The sequence below is a fragment of the Ptychodera flava genome, chromosome 20 (genome assembly GCF_041260155.1).
Source record: "Ptychodera flava strain L36383 chromosome 20, AS_Pfla_20210202, whole genome shotgun sequence".
NCBI classification, from domain to species: domain Eukaryota; kingdom Metazoa; phylum Hemichordata; class Enteropneusta; family Ptychoderidae; genus Ptychodera; species Ptychodera flava.
In genome coordinates, this window is record NC_091947.1 from 8,160,819 (window position 1) to 8,183,454 (window position 22,636).

At 35.4% G+C, this 22,636-nt stretch overlaps 1 protein-coding gene across 1 annotated transcript in view; it reads left to right on the forward strand.

The window, feature by feature from the left end:
* Nucleotides 1–218: 218 nt before the first annotated feature.
* Nucleotides 219–22,636, forward strand: part of LOC139119920 (ectonucleoside triphosphate diphosphohydrolase 8-like) — a 36,957-nt gene continuing 14,539 nt past the window's right edge. The window contains exons 1-5 of the mRNA XM_070683880.1: nt 219–357; nt 1,040–1,161; nt 4,864–4,983; nt 9,474–9,625; nt 10,593–10,710. Of these exons, the coding sequence (XP_070539981.1) occupies nt 1,050–1,161; nt 4,864–4,983; nt 9,474–9,625; nt 10,593–10,710 (502 nt within the window). The 5' untranslated portion in view covers nt 219–357; nt 1,040–1,049. The remainder of the gene's footprint in view (nt 358–1,039; nt 1,162–4,863; nt 4,984–9,473; nt 9,626–10,592; nt 10,711–22,636) is intronic.

Below are 22,636 nucleotides of genomic sequence, written 5' to 3' on the forward strand. Positions count from 1 at the left end.
TGTACAGTACACATATATACGATAAATATAATAGCATTATCTTATGATTATACGGTTTTAGTTAAGAATCATAAAGAAAACTTGTAACGTAGCCCCCCCCCCCCAAAAAAAAATAAAACTAAAGGATTGAATTTTCAATTCTTTCACGGCATTACAAGTTGCTATTTATATTCCCTCATGCATATTTTTAGACCCAAGTAGAATTGTAGGAATGTATGTAACGAACTAACAAACCGATCGCTACTGGTAAACATGGCGACTACCCTATGCAGTATGTGACCCTTGGCTGTCCCCGTGTTAACCTTTTCTCAAGTTTGAGAATTGACAGACCCTGGAAGAAGGATCGTCTAAGAAAAAGTAAGTATCGTTCAAGTAGGTAGCTCTGTATCGCTCAAATTTAACTGATGAGCAATTGAATCTCGTAGAGCTTGTATATTCATCACGATCTTCCTTCCGGAAATCACAGCAACATACTTGTTCTACACAGCTCGACGTGTGACATGACAGCTACTGTACTTGTGAATTACACACGGAAAAAAGATCACGATCATGTGATACCCAAGTGCTATATCTCTTCATTATAACATGACCCTTTTGTTGTAATTCTTTTCGTCAGCCTGTTGGCAATTTTGACGATTCTGCTGCAGGAACGTTCGAGCCTCTCACCGGCGGCGCCACCACCTACATAGGGCATTCCCGCCCACATTCCATATGTGCGGCTGAGAGAAAACGAAACTTGTTAGTTAAGACGAACTTAGTTCGTAATCTTACAACATGACTCCATCTCCGAGCGCTCTTGAATCCTTCCGATGATGAATATATGCAGAAACCGTAAAAAACTGTCAAATTTCGATGGCTTAGGCTACAACTGCACGTCATGCAAATAACATTTGATTGTTGACTATTACGTGATGGTGACTCAGAACTTTGCTTTTCCAGTAACCTAGGATGCCAGTAATAAAGGATTGCGTCAAAGTGATATTGTTAAAATCGGCCCGGTTTCAACTTTCAGGAACATTTTGTTTTTGTTTTTACGTAGGTGATTCACCATGTTGATAACTGTGCACGCAGTGATAAATGGCAAAACCACACGTGTACCCGTCGAGGTTGAACCACAGGACAGCGTTGAAAGTCTCATAATAGCTTTCTGCGTACAACAAGGTATGGATCATTGAATATTTAGTTTGATGTTATACTAATAAGAATATTCTATGCTTTCTTTTTTGTTTACTGTGGATGTCAGAAGCACAGACAACACAGGTTATCACTTTCTTTAAACAAAATGTGATTGATTCCTTATCATGTTAAATCTGATCAGATAATTGTAGTTTTAAAAGTGTTAATTATGATACTTTGCAGATCAAGGGAGGGTGAATATAAAATAATGATATTAAGATTATATTTTCATACAGAGATTCTTCAGAACTTCTTTGAATGTTGAAATTTTTCACCCATCAAAATGTGAAATAGCAAGGCACACTAGCAATGTTTTCCCGAGCAGGAGAATGTCTCCTGTCTCCTTTCTGGACATGTGTTTCTTGCTGAACAACAGTTGTTACGAGCTATTTGATCATGGCTTTTCACATGGTGATGTTTTAGCAATGTGTGATCTCTGTCTCTTCTTTAACTTTTCAGAAATCTCCATCTGTTAACTCAATGATTGCCATTGTACACATTATATGTACTGTATTGAATGTTAGGGAGGTTTCCACCAAGTAGTTTGTGAAATCATGTGTAGCCGTCATAAATACAGTACATTGCTTCACATGTTTCGTGTGATGACTTGAAACTGTTCCAACTGCTATATTGCTTGCAAAAGGTTGTGTTGATGAAAGAAGAACATTATTGGCTATGCTGTAACTTTCCAGTGACAGGACAGGACCGTCCTGGCAAATCAATTTACTCTGCATATCAATAGTCTTCAGAGTCAGTCATATTTCTGAAGATAGGGGTCTAGATTCTTGCGCAAAGAATTTTTCGGATAGGAAACCAATGCAACAAATAGTTGGTATGGTATATAACTTGTCAGACAATATGAAGAGAGGCTCCAGTTCGATACTGGTACGGGATTTTTAACGCATGTGCTTTAGCCTTATCCATAATTAGGTTCTGCATACTTTTTTAGATGCTCAGTGCTGATATTACGGCAGTTCTATACCAAATATCAAAATTAAGTTGCATTACTGCAACAATATAAATCAGGTTGATATGAACAGATATGCAATTACCTTCTGATAAATATATCATTGAACAATTATCTCACTGCAGGTGCATATACAAAAGACTATATTACAGTGACTACATTGAACAGATCGTAGCCAGGTTGAGTGTAGAACCACCTGTAGAGGTGTTTATCGCTGTAATATTACCCCGTCACTATACAGATGTTGATCATGTTTCCAAATGATTTTTTTCCATGAGTTTGAGCCCCCATCCCAAAACAGAGACTTGAGATTTCAAAATAAAGTGAGCATCATTTAGCGAAAATTCAGAGCCCATGGCTGTTGCAATTGACAGTGGAAGTGATGCAGATTAGAAAACAAAAAGTGGCAACCTTAATAAGCCAGAGTGCATTTCAAATTTTCCAAAAAGGGCAGTTCTAGAAATAAAATTTCAAAAGTTTACACAACTTTTTAATAATCTCTCTGTTTTCAATCAATTAATTTTTTCATCTCTGAATTTTCACTGTAACTTAAAAGGTATTATGATTTAGCTTTGGCCTATTTTGGTAGCTTAGGGTCCAATTTCAGTACTATTATATTAACACAACTGGCATGAGCTCTTGTCCAATCAGAATGCGGCAATGGTGTACTTGACATACTGATGTAAAGTAAGACCATTATGGCACCATTACAGTTTGTTTGCTGTAACTGTAATAGGAATAATCTGCTATGGCTGCTGTACATTTATAACCCTTCACCCTTTTACCAATCCATGAAACGATGTTACACTCCGTTCATGATAATATAAGGTTAATCACAAAATACAGAGATTTATGTCCAAGTACATTGTACAGTAGAGGTATTGTCTGAGACCCTACAGACAACACCAAAGTGTACGATGTATGAAGACATAGTTCCCTGTATTTGTAACTAACCTTAATATTGTGCATCTTTTTTGTCTAATTTAACAAGAAAATGTAAAAAGTAGAGTGTTTTTAGAATGCCCCGTTGTGCACTGTGTCTCACGATCACTTACAGAATATGAACGTGTTCTAGACGTCCGCTAAGCATACAGAACGAAAAATTCCTTGTGAAGAAAATGTAGTTCAACAGCATGGTTTCACATACATTCATAGGTTTTGGACTGGATATTGCATGACTTTACAATGAATGGTAGATATGTATTTTTAGAAAATAAATAATGAAATCTTGTCTTGTTTTCTCAGTATTTACAAAAAACTTGTGAGGTCAAAGGTCAAATAGCATCCAATAACACCAAAAGTTATTGAACTCTGCATCAATGTTATTGATGTACAATAAAACGCCGAAGGTTACAGACATAGGTGTAATAATAACAAGGGTGGGCCAAGTCTATTTGGTATTGACAGGAATTGCAGTAAACTCAGTGGTCTTGCCTATAGTGGTCAGACTGGTCTTCTTGACCAGAAGAATGGCTCATGAACTATCTGTAACCAAAAAATGATAGAGGATTTGAAACCGCAGGATTCACTCACAGCAGAATGGATTCAATAGTGAACCTGTTAATAGATCTGTACAATATGTAGTTTAAAACCTATCTGTAGTTTGGGTTCCCCAAAACTTACCTCTAGTGAAAGAACTCTAGCTGAGAAAAACTAAGTCACTTTTTATCACCATGTGGTTCATTCAGTCTGAGCTATATCATGTGCCAAGGCTCAAAATTAACATTTTCCCTGGTAGTCCACTTGCACTACCATTTTCTGAAGTTGGTAGCCTGGTGATAATGGCTGGTAGCCCATGCATTTTGTAGTTAAGGGATATTTTTTAGATTTAACCAGGCAAGACAAGACTTATTTTTAAGATTCTGCCCATGAAGTGAATTTTCTATTCATTTTATGTGAAAACTTGCACACCTTTCATACCCAAAGGAAACCAGTAATAGGGTATATATTAGACAGCAGTGACACTCAAAAGTTTGGTGACGTATTGACCACCTATTTCAAACTCAGAGTTGTATGCAAATTGTGATAGTCGCCATGACAATGACTGTCTCTCAGCCGGTGAGACACACACTGTAGCACAGCAGGGCTAAAATAGAGCATGGACTGTTTGTGCAGGATAGGAGACTATAATTTCCGTGTAACTGTGATTAAGATCTAAATGTAGTGAAAATGCATTGGCCCATCATTTCCTGTGCCTGTCAACCAAGTACATCAGTTCAGATATTGAAACTTTGTTGCAAAATTCCACTGCACTGTCTTCTTTGCAGTTTCCATTATAAAACAAAGTCATAGTCTGTGTCCAGCTAGCTAGGTGGGTTTGACTGCATTCAGCTCATCCCAAAGTGACGGACATTGCATGCCAAGTTCTAGTTCTAGTTATCTATTGGACTTGGCAATACATCAGGTCATATGAAACTTCCAGTTGTTTAAAGTACAAGTTCCTTTTCCATTTGATACACTAGGTTGAACTTTGACATTTAAAATTAATATATGAAACATCTCCTTTAGGAGTTAAATTTTGCCAATGAAATAAATATTGCCAGTGAAATAGTAAAGTCTGTTGTCATGAGATTTGTCAGTGTTATCGTTTCTAGAACCAGAATTTAGCTACACTGTATCAGCAAGAATGACAAAAATGAAATCCCAGTGAATAATTAATGCCTTTTCATACTTTCATACTGTTATTCTTTATAATTACTGTTTGCTATTTTCTTTGACAGGATGCAGCACTGATGCTGTGTACGTGCTCAGAAATGAGAAAGAGGACATCTTGGACCCATCACGTAGTCTGGCACTGTGTGGTATTGAGGAGAATGACACAGTATACCTTACTGAAGGAGGTAATAATTCTTATAACTTCATCTACTGTGAGGAGAAATATCAAATAATTGGGTAGTGATCACTTCCTTGCTAACAGTTAGCCCCCTCCCAAGATACTGATTCCTGGCAATGGGATATATCCATAGAGTGATGGAAAAATGGATGAAAGGCATGGGAGCAGTGTTTCATCAAGGATGGCATCAACAGGGGGATCATCCCTTTACCAGCATGTCAACAGAGGGGGAATCCCCCATCCCCCTCTCTAGATGAAACACTGTGGAAGTACTTGCACATGTGTTTGAGGCAATCAAACTCTCTCATAACACGTAGATAAGAGTTTTTGAAGCATTGTTCATTTTCAAATGTCACAGAGAATTTCCATTCTTCTAAGTAGGTGTGGTATAGTACATATGTGGACAATGACATCTACATTCAGACAACTTTAGCAGTATCGTGTCGATATACACTGATGATGTGCAATCATAGGTATCTTTTGTTGTCCGTATATGTATGGGTGTAGAATGGTATGTAGGGCTTGAAATTAGGGGTAGTCCCGCGTCCACAGACTACCAACTTTTCCCTTGGACTACCAAAATCCATGAAATGGTAGCCCACACGGACTACCAAAGCCTTGGACATGAAATTCAGTCAGTACTTGCCATGCAATATCTGTCACTTTGGGACAAGCTAAAATGCAGTCAAACCCAGCTGGACACAGAAAGGCCAGACTATAACTTTGTTGTGCAAATTACAAAGATGACAGTGCAGTGGAATTTTGCCACAAAGTTTCAATATCTGAACTGATGTACTTGGTTGACAGGCACAGAAAATGATAGCCAATGAAAACAATTACACATGCCTCCTCCTTTACAGAAACCCCATGGTCAAGTTTTAGGCCTGCAACAGTATGTCTCATGCACCTGCTGAGAAGGTTGTGGTCGTTGTCATGAGGACCATCAAAATTTGCATACAACTCTAAGAATGAAACTGGTTGTCAATAGGTCACCAGACTTTTTTGAGTATCACTACCTGTTTCCTTTGGGTATTAAAGATGTCAAAGTGTTCACATCAAATAACTAGATAATTCACTTCACGGGCAGAATCTTGAAAAATAGCTTTTTCTTGTCCGGTTAATGAAAAAAATATCCCTAAACTAAAATATGCATGGGCTACCAGCCATAGAAAATGGTAGCCCAAGGGGATTACCAGGGAAAAAAGTTCATTTCGAGCCCTGTTACGTTACAACACGGTCCCTCCTTTTGTGGAGGGACCGTGGTTACAAGACTGCCAGACACTGATGGGACAGTCCTTTTATGCACTAACTAGCATTTCACCCATGGATTTGTCATGTTTATAATAGCTGATGATGTCATTTATCACCTGTGCTATAAAGTTACCCAAATCCAAAAAGCCCTGCCTGGTACATTGTGTCTTTGTGTCTCTGTTAGATGTTTCAAACATAAGTCATCTATATTTCAAGCATGTGTTACCGGTAGTCACCTTTCGGTGACCTGTTGACATTATGATTGAAATTCTTAGGGATGGTCCCATTTAGATTTGTTCAAATTGTGATTGAAGCATTATGTTCTTTAGAATGTACTTAGTTTTAATGGGAAAAACTCTTTCCTTCAAACTAAGTTTCTTAGGAATATTTAGGACATGACATAGCTCTGAGTATTTGATTCTTCCCGATCATTAGATGTAAGGTATGTGCATATCTAATCCTAGAATCCCAGTAGAGTCCAGAGCTCTTCTAAAATTGAATGGTATTGAAGCAGTTACATGCGATTACCGGGATACCATTATCACTCACATGCACTTGATTCTTATCAAATTGGACAAAGTGAAAATTTGCAATTTTGTTTATTTTTTCATTTCAGTGTACATGTACTTGCATTTTATTTGGTTTATTGTTTTACACGTTTAGATGCAGCCATTAAAGTAAGAACAGAGCAGGAGTTATATTTGAGTCTATGATTTCCAAAATTGATTTTAAAAAAATTGAATTTTAGGAAGTGGAGAATCTGTTGTTCAAAATATTTTCTCAAGTATGTTGTGAAAGAAAATTTGAGCTTGACTTTTCCTAGCTCATATGATTTAGTGCACACCACCATCAACTTTGACCTTTCACCCATGACCTTTTGCCCGGGAAAGCTTTATCTTCCCCTGTGATAAACATTTACACATATTGAAATGTATGTTGCACATATTAAAATTGTGTTGATATTTTCAGTACAGCCTTTTGCATTCTCTGAAATCACACGTTTGTGCCAGCCAAGGTCAGTGAGAATAGAGCATTGAAAGACATCCTTCATGCCAAGAATTCCAGCTCCTCAGTTTTCTGTTTAATAAGGCCACTAACCAGTGAATCAATAACAGTTATGTGTCAGTCCAAACTGTCACGGATAGTTATATTCCCACAAGCATGCCAATGCACTATCCTTTTATTTTCCATTTTCAATATTTTTTTTACTTTTGATTGATAGCATTTTCTCTCTAACAAGGAAGTGAAATAGGATATTTTACTGTCATCTCTCATAATCACAAATGACTTTCATGGGATTCTGCTTTTACATGTTATTGTATTCTTCAGCTTTAAGAGTATTTAGTTTCAAAACCAATCAAAAGGCAAGTGATATGAATCATGAAGAAGTAATATTTCAATATTTTGTCAGTTTGCCAGGCAACAGTGACAGACTCAAGTGTTTATTTCTGGAAAGTCATTGGTATTGGAAGTATTCGTGTCTCAAAATCCTGACACTGAGTCACTCACTGCAATGCTTGTGTCCGATAAAGTGGCATATTTAATGCAGAATGTGCCTCGGGGACCAAAAGTTGGACTCTCAATGTTTCATAATATTTTATTGATCTACCACTTGTGTGGGCTCATTTAAAGCTCTTGGAATAAATTAAATTTTCAAGGTTATATTTTTGTGAAAATTGAAACTGTAATTTTGTTCTATAGAGTTAACAAAGTGATGGTGACTATTTTAAATTTCAAAATTGGTAATTTTTAAGGTAATTTGTTTCTCTGGTACCAAATTTGCCAATTGAACTACGAATATTTATTCTTGATTTTGAAAGAGAATGATTTAAAGTTTCTTTAGGGAAAGTTTGAGCACAAGTTTATATCTTTCACTTTTGAGGTATGTACTATCTTAACACAACCATATGATGCCACTTTTTGCAGTGCCCTGGTTAGTCCTACTTAGAGATAAAAATGGGTGAATTAATGGGATTGTTAGAGGCAATGATTGTATCGATATCATTTGAAACAAAAAGTAACGGATATAATGCCCCCCAAGGTCAGGCCGTCAGATTAGTGTCAAATATGGGAAGACAGGAAACACAATTATTTTTCAGAGTCGCAAATGATTACATATATTTCTAGGAATATGCTTGAATTTTTCTCTAAATGAAACATTTATTATATGAACACATAGAAGATAGCAGGCACAAACATGCCAGTACATACTAGACTAATAAGTTATGTTGTATGATATGTGAATTCACCTTTGACCCCCCAGCAGGTATAAATAAATAGATCCTGCATGCATGATTTTCTACTGGAATTTCCACTATTGCAGCTGATTTGCCCTGAATAGGGATGTGTCAAAGCAAATTTGAAATTTATGATTACTGATAATGAATTTTAAGACCTAGCTAGGGTAATATAAAGATGCCCTGATAAGGAAGGCATCGCCGAGTTTTGCGGAGCTATCCATCTAATCATATGCCGATTTTTAACATTTAGTTCCTGCATTGTGGAATTGTATTGTAGGTTATATGAACAGTGAAATGAACTCAGCCATAAGAGAATACGAAGAGAATACAATACGAAACAGCTGTGGCTTATGTAACAGTGATCAGGCAGTTCCAACTGAAAAGAAATAAATTACTGTGTTCTGTAGATATCATTCTCCACATAATCATTAACCCTTTGAGTGCTGTAATTTTTTTCCACCAAAATTTTAGTGCAACATTTTACTAATTGATATGAATTTTTCTCTAAATTTTTGGATAATTTGGACCTTATGGACATCACATTTTATTGGCTACAATTTTCTGTCAAAATTTTGACAGAAATCTGAAAAAAATTTACTGCTGTATATATTTGTAAAGGCGACAAAAATTGACTTCGGCGCTAAAAGGTTTGAAAATTCTCAGGGAAGAGAGATGCCATGCAGTCTTTCAGATATGTACACAAATGGAAAAAAACATGTTGATTTTGCAAAATTTGATACCACTTATTCATGTTCATTTCAATGCTATTAGCCATTCTTCACACTCAATATTGATTCTTGAGTATATACAACAATTATTCAGCCACTTTTCATACATTTATTTGATATGTGTACTAGTATTGATAATAAAAATCAGGCAGCTGGTTTTTTCCCTTAATTTCAGGGTTGTATACTGAGTGGTATGTGAGCTACAGGGATTGTTTAATTATTCTAATGAAATTTAAGTTAAGTGTGTGCATTAACACGTTTTTCTGTTTGATGCACAGACAATCCAGTGGAATACGTTCCATCGCCCCAGATGCCGCTTTCCTACAATCCATTCATGATTGTTGGTATGGTTTTGGTGATAACGGGAATAATTGGTATCGTCGTGGTCGTGACTATACAACAGACAGTACCACCAGAAATGGAACATGGGGTGAGTATTACCTGTTTTGACTAATAACATATAATTCATTATACTGTATCCTAGCTTATCAAACAACTAGATATTCATAAAAAATCAAAAGAGACACTTTTCATCATTTCCCAGTGATTCTGCAGATAAAAACTGCAAGATTCATATTTCTCTACAGCACTAGCACCACATTGAATCCCCGGATTGAATCCTTTCAGAAGATAATGTATAGTTACTGTCATTCCCCAACAGGAAATATCAGCAAATTTATCTGTGGACATTTACATTCTCAGTTCCAAATGAATGAAACAGAAATACACAGGAAGCTCATTGTTCCCTGGTTTTGTAGAAAATTCCATTATTTGTACCCCTTCAAATGCACACTTCCAGTTTGCATTCCCCTTATTGAGGTTTGATGATTGGCAGGTAGGTAGAGATTATATGCAAATGGAGGCTGAACTGGAAACTTGGACTTAGTGGTCACTGCAAATGCATGTGTTAATAACTTTGTGCTTGGATTAAAATTCAGGAACAGTTGGTTCAAAAAGGATTAAAAAGGGATTAAAAAAATATGACAGATATCGCAAATTCCACTTGGCCAGTAGAAAAATTTCGACAAATGTTAATGAAAATGTAGGGAGGGGTGTACATGAGGAAAATTTTCAGTGGTTAAATTCTTGGCATGCACAGAAATTTTCTCTGTGGGATATTCCTGTTAAACAAGGCTACATAGGTTTACTGTACATGCTCATTCCATAATTGCATGATATTTCTTGCTAAATTGAGGCCAAAGTTTTCCAGGCAGCTGGACAGATTTTAGTGCTGACTCACAGATATGGATTAAAATTTTGCGATTTAATTGAATTGATAGTTTGAGTTAATACCTGACAATGAAACTTTTTAATTAAGTTAACAATAGTCGTGAATGGTATTTTAATTATAGTGTTTTGTCATGTTTTTTGCATGACTGTTTCTTTGATATTTTCAGTATGGATTGGTATGGGATGCAGGCTCGACCCATTCCAAACTTCACATTTATGAGTGGCCAGTGGTCAAAGAGGATACGACAGCACTTGTTGCACAGAAAGATATGTGTCGTGCCCAGGGTAAGGACAGAATTTTATCTCAAAAGCCATATGTATGTATGTTTGTGTGTGTGTGTGTGTGTGTGTGTGTGTGTGTGTAAATAGTAATCCGACAAGCAGTTGGCAAGTTGACAATGTTAGTCAGCAATTTACAAGCAAACGAGCAAGAAATTGTAATGGGAATCTGTTGAAAATAAACATTACGTTTTCTATGACTGCTCTCAAATCCCAGTTTACCCAGCACAATGTATCCATTGTTTCAAACGGTCTCATAGAACTTATCACAGGATACCAGGGTGATCAGGTTAAGAGCATAACTTCAATCAAATTGTGAAAGTTCTTGCATGCAAAATTATAAGTTCACTCGTGTGTACACTAACAGGGGTCACAGTCCTGAATAGCTGGTACTTAACAATATCCTAGAGGAAAGTTTGGACAAATGTTGCAGCAACTGCTTGGAATACACAAGTACATTGACAGCACTGGCAAGTGAGAAAAATAACAACTAGCTCACATTCTGCAATTCAATAATGTTCTTAGCAGGTTTATTTGGCCCATAGGGAAATACATGGGGAATTATCACTGAGTTAAAGACAATTGTGTTTATCGTTAACTGATATTAACACTGAAGAAAATTAAAATTCTCAGCAAATCTGTAAGAGATAAAACAGTTCCTCGTCTCCCTCATGTTATTGTAAGATATGGTATTCATGATCCAGCACTGAAAAATCTGGATCAAATTGACAAATTGATGGCTCTGCCAGAAACCTGTAATTGTTTGAATGTATAAATATTTTTATAAATACTAGTCAAGTCCACTGTGCATAAGAAAATAACATACTATAAACTAAAAATATTTTTTTGTAATTTAGAAGGACACTTTTACATTGTCTCGAGGTATTTGTCTTGCTGTCGATACATGTTTCAAGGATTTTTCAGAAAAATATCTCTGTAATAATAGATTTGAACCTAAAGCATGTGAGGTAATATGCAGATTTTGTAGACAAGTTACAAGTAATCAAAATACAATTAAAATTCAAAATTAAAATCAAAACAGAATTAAAACATTGTTTTGTAAATTTACAATCAAGAGATCTTACAAGGAATAGCTTGTAGTGCACTATTTTAATAAACTTAAATCACCGTGGAGAGTGTACAGTGTAGTTTCAATATTTAACATGATATAAGGTTTAAAATGTTTAAAAAGGTCTAAATTTGTATAAAAATTACTCACAATTTATCCTGGGAAAAATTTTTATGGTAAACTACATAAATTAGCCATTTGTTTCGAATAACACACTGACCACTTGTCAATATTTTGATGATCAGTGCCTTTAATGGCAGATATGCACAATACAAATCAATGTTTGATCCTTCTTTCACTTGAACAATATTCTTTCGGCGAAGTAAAATCAATGAAGAAGAAAAAAATCTCAAACAAAAGTGTACCTACTGAGAACAATTGGGATCAATAAACAACAACGATCAGCAAATAGATTTTATTGTTTGTTCTCATGGAATTGACTGCAGTATCTTTTCCTTAAAGTTGTAACAAGTTCCACCATATCATAATTACATAATCTGTGGAACTCTTTCATTGTAGTCTATGGCAGCCAATTAATTCGAAATATTTTGTAGATATTAAATTAGCCCAAGACACATTATTGAAGAAAAGGGGAATATTTTAAAACCACAACAAAATATTTACAGCTGTGTCTATCTTTTTGGTTTTTTTCGTTGCGCTTTTCTGACAGAATATAATTTTCAACTACTAACTTTTGATATCAAGAAAACACCACAGATAGGTGTTGCCATTTGCTAGTGTTTATCATACAGTCCTTAAAAACATTGACTGAAATGACGTTGAATGTCCAAAACACCAAGTAGACTTTGCATTCCTGATATGTGGGGGAATTATTGATCCTCGATTTTCTGAATAAGTGTTTAAGTACTTTTGTATTCCTGTAGCTTCCATTTGCAGTCTAATTAAAGTTTATGAAGTAATGTCTTTAATGACAGGAAGTAGTAATAATTAATGAATATTCGAGTTCAGCAACAAGGTTGCTACAAAAGAGTTTTTTCCTTTGATGCTGTTGAACAAAAACATATGCTAAGTTTTATCACCCTGTATTTTCACCCTTAGCATGTAGGTAATTTATTTTGTGCTACTCATGAAAATTGGAGTATTGGCATACACTGTTTTTTCTTTAGTGCCCTCTTTACCTAAAATACCAACATAGCCAGTTTTGTAGGCAACTGCTATAGAATACTGTGGACTATTTTGTTTTCACTGGAATTTATTTTAGCTGGAAACAGATTTTCAACGTTTCACTATGATCTTATTTTCACTTTGTCTAGTCTGACTACATGCAGCATATAGAAAGTTAAAATTTTCACTCGGATTTTATTTTAGCGGAAAAAAAGGTCCAGCGAAAATCACAGAAATAAATTCCAAGTGAAAATAAAGTATTCCGCAGTAGGTAAAAATACATTGCTTTCGGTCACTGCCAAGTGCTACAAAGTGAGATTAGAAGGCACGCTGCTGTTGACTCCCCTCTGCCTCAATGGTCTTCAACTTGTCTTCAGTTTTGTTGACATGTGGATGTGTTTATCAGACCAAGTGGACCCAAATGTCCAGGACTCTGGTCAGGGTTTTATGTTGCTGTCAGCCGTTACATTGATATCATAAATCACTGTGCAATTTTAATGTATGCACAGGTCGGAAAACTTCAAATGAATTCGTGCGAGTTTCCTTCCTCCAAAAATTGATTTAGATTATATTGAGAAAATCTTCGTAGGTCTTCATTTGCAATTAAGCAGTATGAATATGTCAGTGAAATATTGTTCATACACAATAATCCCAAAAAATCGATGAATTATCTCCTGCATTCTTCTAAATATTGACAACAGGTGATAGTTTTGGTATGACTGTCACGTTTTCTGGAAGGACGTTGACCGGTGTTATCAAAAGGTAAACAAAGATCTCATAGCCTACAACCTTAGATTGGCTTATCGGCTGGATAGATTTGACATCACCAGTTTTGCAAGGTTTTCCGATAACAGCGTAACCTGTCTTTCAATAAGCATTAACCTCTCTGGTTGATAATTTGCGTTAAACTGTTCTACATTTGATGTGTTGATAGTGTGCGTATCATGATGAAAATTTAATCGTTAAAGAAAAAATTTTAAGAGGCCAACCTCAATAGTAGCAAAAAGTTGTAAGGTAACTCACTGTGTGATAGTAATCACATCAATAATTTACGAGGGTTTTAATACATTACTCTGGAGATATTTATCCTATCTAAGTGTTGGAATTTTGTCTCTGAATTTCAAGTTGTTTAAGAATCAGAACAAAAAAAGAATCAGTACTTTTATTCATTTACAAAGGCTTATCACAGTGAGGGATCTGTAAGAAAATTATGTTCCACCAGAATCAGATTAATATATCAATGATTACAGAAACGTAAGTAGTTTTCAAACAATGTGACCAGTTTGCTTGCTAACAGAGAGCATTTCTAAATTCTTTGAGTTGATATTGTGAGTACAGTATTAATTTCTGGAAATTTCTGTAAGTCAGCCCATGCTAAGCTGTAGCACAGTTTAACATTATCTTAGGTGGTACGTTTGTATTTATTCCCAGTTAAAGGTATCCTCAGGCGAGGTCTGATTTACACCCTGAGGAAGACCTTTATGGCAGTACATGTTATTAATGTAAACTTTTCTCGGGTCAAAACTTTCGAAAGTCGGTGGCGTGTCATTGGGACCGGACCTGACTACAGAGTTCAGTGGCCACGTATGTCTGATGATTATTGGAGATCAGGACTTTGCTACTCGAAAGCCGTTGTCTTGATCCATCAAAACCAATAATGACTACCAGCTGTCAGATGGAGATGATGGGGACCAATCCCACACATGCTAAAAAAACAGGGCCTGAGTGACATAACCAGGGTCTGCCTCATCATCACAAATAGTAGAAGTGTACTTGTAACATGACACAGCATATGGCAAAATCAGAAACAAAATGCATATTTAGTACAAGTTACAGTGCAAGTGAGCAATATTTCATCTCAGTATAAGTCTTTTTAACTGTGCTGACACATGGACCGACACAGCTGACCGAAATCACTGGCTGACTAAATTCCCAAGACTGTTCACCAGTCATACTAAGGTCACATTGAAAATTTCTCTCCCAGGGAAAATAGAATGTTACTAGCCATGTTTACGATGCACAATTATGCTGGTATAGTGCCGTCCTAGCTGTGGATGTTTTTATAAAATTGGCAGGGTATGTTGAAATTCAAATCATCATATTTGATATAGGTATCTCAAATGCCTATCGATAATAGTAAAAGTATTGGAGTTTGGAAATGGAAAAATCATCAAAGTTTACAGTAACTTATTCATGACATTTAAATGTCACGTCACTGATCTTGACACCTCTACCAACATAAGAATATAATCACAGTTTCTTCAAAAGCTCAGGCAGTTCATAGCAAACCTTCTTATTACAATGTAAGTCATTGCACAGTGAAAAGAAGAAAAATAAACCTGTTATTTATTTGAAGTCATAGCGGGCAAAATTACCAAATACTGAACAAAATTTGAGATCCCTGGTGTTGCACTGCATTTGGTATTTGTTGTTACGTTTTGTCACAGAAGAACTTTCCTTTTGCTAAAGTTTATTGCCTTATAAATAGTAAATAAATAAATACCGGTAGATAGATGGATGGAAAAATTTCCTATTTTGAAAACCCTAATGAATGTGCTGTGTGAAAACTTGAAAATGTTAAGATTATATAAAGTATTATTATCATTAATAATTGCTGTGAAAGGACTTCAGAATTATTTCACTATTATTATTCAATATTAGTAAACCCTTTGAGAGCTGTTATTTTTCCCGCCAAAATTTAGTGCGAAATCATGTACAAATTTTTTATGAATTTTTTTGTAATATTTTGATAATTTTGTACCACATTAACATCGCTTTTCATGGGCTACAGGTTTTGATCAAAATCATGGGACTTGGGGAAATCTAAATCAAAACTGTCTGGAGCTTAAATAATTGCCTGGCTTATATTTTATAAAGGAGACAAAAATTGACTTTGGCATTCAAAGGGATAAGGTAGAATGTGCCGCGGTCTAGATATTCAGATTCTCAAACTAATTTGATCTACCACTTGTTGGGATTTATTATTACACTCATGGAATTACTAAAACTTTCACTGGCTTATGTTTGTGAAAATCAAAAATATCAATTTTATCCCATGGAGTTAACACAGAATTGTTAATAGGTAATTTGTTTATCTGGTCCAAAATTTTGCACGTTGACCCTATATTTTTATTAATGTTTTGGAAAGGGATGATTTAACATTCCTTTACAGAAAATGTGAGCAAAAGTTTACGCCTTTCAATTTTGAGGTATAATTTTATGTGTGTACTTTTGAAATATAATAGTCTGGTACTTTATCTATTATTTCAATTGGCAGGTTGAAAACTGCCATGGATTGTGCAAGAATTTACATGTTCAGGTATTGAACTGCTGTAAAAAGGTGCAGGAATATTTTAACATCTTACACTGTGGTCTGTGACCATGAAAATGCCCCAGAATCACAATAAAGCTGAAAAGGGTGTGGAGACAAACACATCAACAAATTTCCTGTGGCTTCAAATCAAGGAATGCGGGCTCTAAGTCACTTCTTTTGTAAGCAAATTCTTGTTAAATTGTTGTCTTTTTGAGTCATACCAGTCAGTCAGCTGCAAATAATTTCACCATTTACAATCAACAACAAAAAAAATGGACAGGGCTAGATTCTACAGGAAAATGCAAAATGTTCTGTAATATAGAAAATAATTTGACAACCCAAGCAATATTTTTTGTTCAAGGTAAAAAATCATCATAACACCTGCGCCATTACTGTTTATGTAACAACAATGGATTCCAAAAGCCATAAATATTCCCTAGGCCATGAACAATACACAATTATCTGTCTGTATTTTTGGAATAATTTGAATGGACTCCCAATCTGACCTGTCAGGGCCTGGTTTCATGAGCCATGTTAATCCTGGCATATATCATTCAACAATTTGTAAGGCTGTATACTGTCTTTTGTCTCCTGTCATTGTTAACCGACTTAATCCTATTGTTCAAAACCTGTTGCAACGTTTTTGAGACAACAATTAACAGCTAAAAATGCAACCTAGTGAGTCCGCATTGACTGTGCAATATCCCATTGTTGCATAAATTATTCAATTTTGGTGACAAAAGAGCATGTGAATTGAAAATTCAGCCAATTTTGAATCATTTCAATATCTCGTCTCAATCAGCTCCTTGCATGGAAGTATGACATATCTTCCATCAGGAGGCAAAGCTAAGTTTTGAAGGCAACGCTGAAGCCAAGACATACATTTAGGATTACAGTGAATAAATTAGCAATTACAAAGTTGTTGGCCTCGTTTCAAACACTCCAAAATGCTCTCTTTTTCACGAAGTAATGTGTAAAGATTCTTTTCACAGTCATGTTTTTTATAAAAAAAATTGATTTCGAGGATCTAAGTATCATCGCATAACTATAAACAAGTAACAGATTTATCTATAGTGACTTATGCTTGACCTTGTGATGTGCAATGTACAAGATAAATTCAGCCAATAGTTTGTACAGTAAGCTGAACTTTAAAAAAATTATATTCTGTCAAATATCAACGTTGACACAAACAGTTGATCCTAATTTCCAGATAAATACATCAATTTATCTCAATTTTCCTCAACTTTGTGCGTAGCTCTCCTCAAAAACATTTTTCTTGATTCAAAAATCCTGTTTGTAAACTTGAATCATCAAGATGATTAAAATAGGAATCAATAAGGTTTCAAATTCATAATTGTCACCCTAATTTTCTGCTGCTGCCAAAACTCTGTATCTCTATCCTTCAAAAACTAACTTTGATTAATTCCTGTTTTGTTTGCTTTGGTCTGTGATAACCTTAGCCTCTGGCCATAACAGTGTTTAGATCATTAGATTGCTATTTGTTACTATCAGATTAAAATAACAAAACAAACACAGGACAAAAATCTTAGAAAGATATCATAGATACATAGATTGATGGGATCTATTCTATTCTGCACCTGTATTTGAAGCTCCCATGTAATATTTACAAAATGGTAATAGGAGCTTTATTTAGATTTAGGTGTTGCGTTTTCACTTCTCAATGGTACTGTGTAGTCATTTATTTTTCTTTGTACAAATCCTCATAAAAATTTACAATATAGCCATGAGAATATGGGCAGTAACCTTTAGCCACTGCAGTTTGTCTGCTAATCTTGAAAGGAATGTCCTGTTTTTATTCCTTCCAAGGAATATTTGAATTATTTTTCAGACACTAAAACATGTTAAACATTCAAAAAATGTTTTTTCTGCAGAGACAGGTTAGGTTAATAGTGTATAAAATGAAATAAGACAGATCACGACTATTAATAGCAGGAATTCTGTAACTTTGGGTAAGGCCCATCAAAATGTCAAAGGGTTGTTGTTGAATATTTAATGACACCTGTACCAGACTTATGTGTTGGTGCTCACAAGATTAGTCATTCTGGAAATCAAAGTGGTTGATACGACCAGCAGCTTTGTGAAAGAATGATGAAAAATGTAAGATCATAAATTATTTTTAAAAACTTTTTGAAACTCAGTTAGATTTGACTCCGGTCTGATTTTCCACTAAGCTTAAAGTGTGTGATTTGTTGTTGAAGTTAGCTGCAATATTCAGATTACATTGCCATTCACCGCCCTCTCATGGTGTTTCAATTGTTTTGCATGTATCAGCATGTTATCAACCTTAAAATAGGATTCTGTATTTCCCCAGTAAAGCTGTCTCTCTTGCATCATAACTGATAGCACATGATGCTCATTATATGTAGCGCATTTTCTGTGAATCTAACTGTTCAAGTGGTTTTGCCCGGTTCATTATTGGTTTTGATGTAGAATTACATTGAAGTACGTGTCAGCCATGTATGAAATGTTCTTCCTGTCCATTCTCACAGCTTTTGTCAATCAATATTTACAAACAGATTTTTGCTTCAAGGACTGGTTTTGCCCAAAGTTTATCACTAACCATAAAATGCATAAGGGATTTAGTTGAGCGACAGTAATTTTCAAGTGTTTCGTATTATCGTGAAGAAAGGTCAGAAGCATACGTTGGTAAACATTCTATAGTAATGTAAACATTTGCTAAAGCCATCTTCCAAATCACGACTTATAAGCACCTAATCTCTCAGAAAGAAAGTTGAAAATTGAAAAAAAAATCACATAACAGTTTCCTTGAACTTAAAAATTGCAAATCTCTTTATCAGAGCTATTCTGTTGTCATTCATATCATGTGGACTACAAATGTGATTTGTGAGTGCATTAAAAACCCCAGATAGTTTTATGTTTTGCAGAAAATATTAATTACACACCATTTATTTTTTTTTGAAATTGTGCTTAACGACACTTTCAAGTCTAGGTCACTGTTAAACTGCGGCTAGTTTATATACATAAACATGCTTAATTTACAGAGCCAAGTGTGTTTTGTGTTTCCTTTGAGACCACCAGACTACCACTGCCATTGTTTTTAAATGAATCCCGCAAAATTATATGCAAGAATGTCCTGCATTCTGTCATCGTCTTGTGTGTTCCAACATTACATTACTTCGAAAGAAAATTTAAAGGAACATTTTTCAGTTTCCAACCATTTTAACAAACATTTCCTGTCAATATGTCGATATGCAAACAGTATGATCAAATCCTTGACAGAAGCAGGGCGGAATAGGGGTCCAATTTGTTGATAACACTTTTTATGGGCCAATAAAATAATACCTTTTATTACATTGGCAGTGATGAAGTCACATGACTTAGCTGTCGTAATCAAATACCAGATCACAGCCAAAATTTTTGCTCACACCTTAGAAACAACATTTAGTTGATGATTGACATGGCCAATCTTAGATCAAGTAATATTTCTGACAAAATTCTGAAAATAGTTCATGGTATTGCAACTGTAGATGATGTATTTGAAGTGGGAAGGGCTGCTTCTCTCCAGATTTTCAGTTTCTCTGATATTGTCAAGCTTTTAAGTCAGTATTCTAAATGTCCAAGTGAGTGTGAGAATGAAATGTAACAGATGTTTGGAAGTCAATTGTAATTCTATTCACTCAATCCACCCCTCCTTTATGTCAACACATCATCTTCCATTGTCTTCAACCAACTCATACATAAACATGATATGTAGCTGGACTCTACCATTCAATTTTAGGTATAGAGGGGCTTGCTTGTCCAGACAATAGAGATACTGTCTTATTTTTCTCCATTGATATCTTATTAGAAATCAGCCAAATATAGCACTGAGTTGGTATGATAATTATAAGATATTTATGCTGTGGTATGGTTGTCTGACAAAATTAAACTCTTTGAAAGAATTTCCAATTTTCCAATCCTGTAAAAATGCACCTTTTTTGTCAGTATGTCATATTTTGGCTACCTCAATAGTGGGAAAAAGAGAAAGAAATGTTGCTGCACTTACTTTGTTTTTGGTTTTGATGGATCTGGTGTTATACATTTGTGTCAATGACGGGTGGATCTGGTGTTATACATTTGTGTCAATGACGGGTGGATCTGGTGTTATACATTTGTGTCAATGACAGATGGATCTGGTGTTATACATTTGTGTCAATGACGGATGGATCTGGTGTTATACATTTGTGTCAATGACGGGTGGATCTGGTGTTATACATTTGTGTCAATGACGGAGGGATCTGGTGTTATACATTTGTGTCAATGACGGGTGGATCTGATGTTATACATTTGTGTCAATGACGGATGGATCTGGTGTTATACATTTGTGTCAATGACGGGTGGATCTGGTGTTATACATTTGTGTCAATGACGGATAGATCTGGTGTTATACATTTGTGTCAATGACGGATGGATCTGGTGTTATACATTTGTGTCAATGACGGGTGGATCTGGTGTTATACATTTGTGTCAATGACGGGTGGATCTGGTGTTATACATTTGTGTCAATGACGGATGGATCTGGTGTTATACATTTGTGTCAATGACGGATGGATCTGGTGTTGTACATTTGTGTCAATGACGGATAGATCTGGTGTTATACATTTGTGTCAATGACGGGTGGATCTGGTGTTATACATTTGTGTCAATGACGGATGGATCTGGTGTTATACATTTGTGTCAATGACGGGTGGATCTGGTGTTATACATTTGTGTCAATGACGGATGGATCTGGTGTTATACATTTGTGTCAATGACGGAGGGATCTGGTGTTATACATTTGTGTCAATGACGGGTGGATCTGGTGTTATACATTTGTGTCAATGACGGGTGGATCTGGTGTTATACATTTGTGTCAATGACGGATGGATCTGGTGTTATATACTTGTTCGTACACAAAAATTTAAAATGTTCTGTAGCATTTTCCAGATCATTGTTTAAACAAAAATAGCTTCATTCATGTTACATAATTTTGTACATTTTTGATGATGAACTTTATTCATATCATAACATATTTTAATATGCATACCATATTTTCAAGGCCAGTATATACGAAACATCAAATATATATTTGTATAGTGGTGTATTGATAAATGTATAAGTTGTGTAAAGTGTGTGACTTGTCAATAATTTTGAGTAAATTTTATCAAAGTAAATCAGTTTATTAGTATGGTCTCTTACTGTCCATAATATGCAATAATTTCTCTTGATGAAACAGATCAGATTAAAAAAATTAATGATGATTTATATCATTAAAGTTAATGAAAATTTTGATACTACTGAGCGCAAAAAGATGGGGAAACTCAAGTCTTGAAATTATCCAGGGCAACCCTGTGAAAAAAATATGACCTCGTGTGGCTTGCAGATGGCGCAATACAGACCAACTGTTGCTCATCATACCACGACGTTGTTCCCTCTATCCATAATGGACTGTGCCATTCAGTGCAGTTATTTCAAGCCACTGTGCAGGAATGCTTGGGAAAATGAAAGAATATGTAAATGTCGCGCCAAGGTTGCCCACTGATTAGGGCATGCAAATGGCACCAAAACAATTAAGACTAATTACAATTATCAGTTTTACGCATAACTGAGTAATACACTTTGCCCACGGTCTGTACTCCTCCAATCCGCAGGTTTAAAGATTTCATAGTGGAATATTGAACTGGGCAACATAAATTCTGACCAGGTTATCGCTCCCGTGTAAACAAAAGTTGACATAAATATTTAATCCGGTTGGTTGGGTAACTTGCATGACTGGATTTCTGTGTCCGATTCACCAGCAGGAAAATACCGGAGCTTCCTTTCAAATCTAACGGACAGGCCAGGAAATTAAAGGAAGGCACTGAAACTGTATCGTCAATGCCTAAAATAAAATTTACGGCTTCAATAATGAAAAATACTCTAGATGTCAGTGATCTGTAATTTATTTGAATTTGACCTCAATTGGATGGATGGACACTCAAAAGTTTTATTTTCCAGCGACATAGGAATGCTTATAGAAACTACATCTGTAAATCATTTGTAAACAAATTTTCGTGTGATATTTGTTCCATGGGTGGGTATTGTGAAATTAAATTTTTTTATAGTTGTGAAATTGGCAGTTTTCCAAACTATAGATAAAATTGTCTACCATGTATCCGTCATTCCAGATTTCCAGCTGATAAATGTACTATCTAGTCATTTAAATTTCTGATACTATTTCGTTTGTGGATTTTTTTTGTTTGGTTTATTTTACGAATAATTCTGGAAGTTTTGAAAGTGCCCCTGTCTGTCAGTATACATGACACTTTAGCATTTAGAAGGATGCAAATTAAGCCGAAGACCTCTGACGTGTGTTTCCTCTTGAAAATTTTTACAAGGTCCAGAGATTTTTAGTTTGTCGGCCCCTACAGGTTGTCACGTCTCAG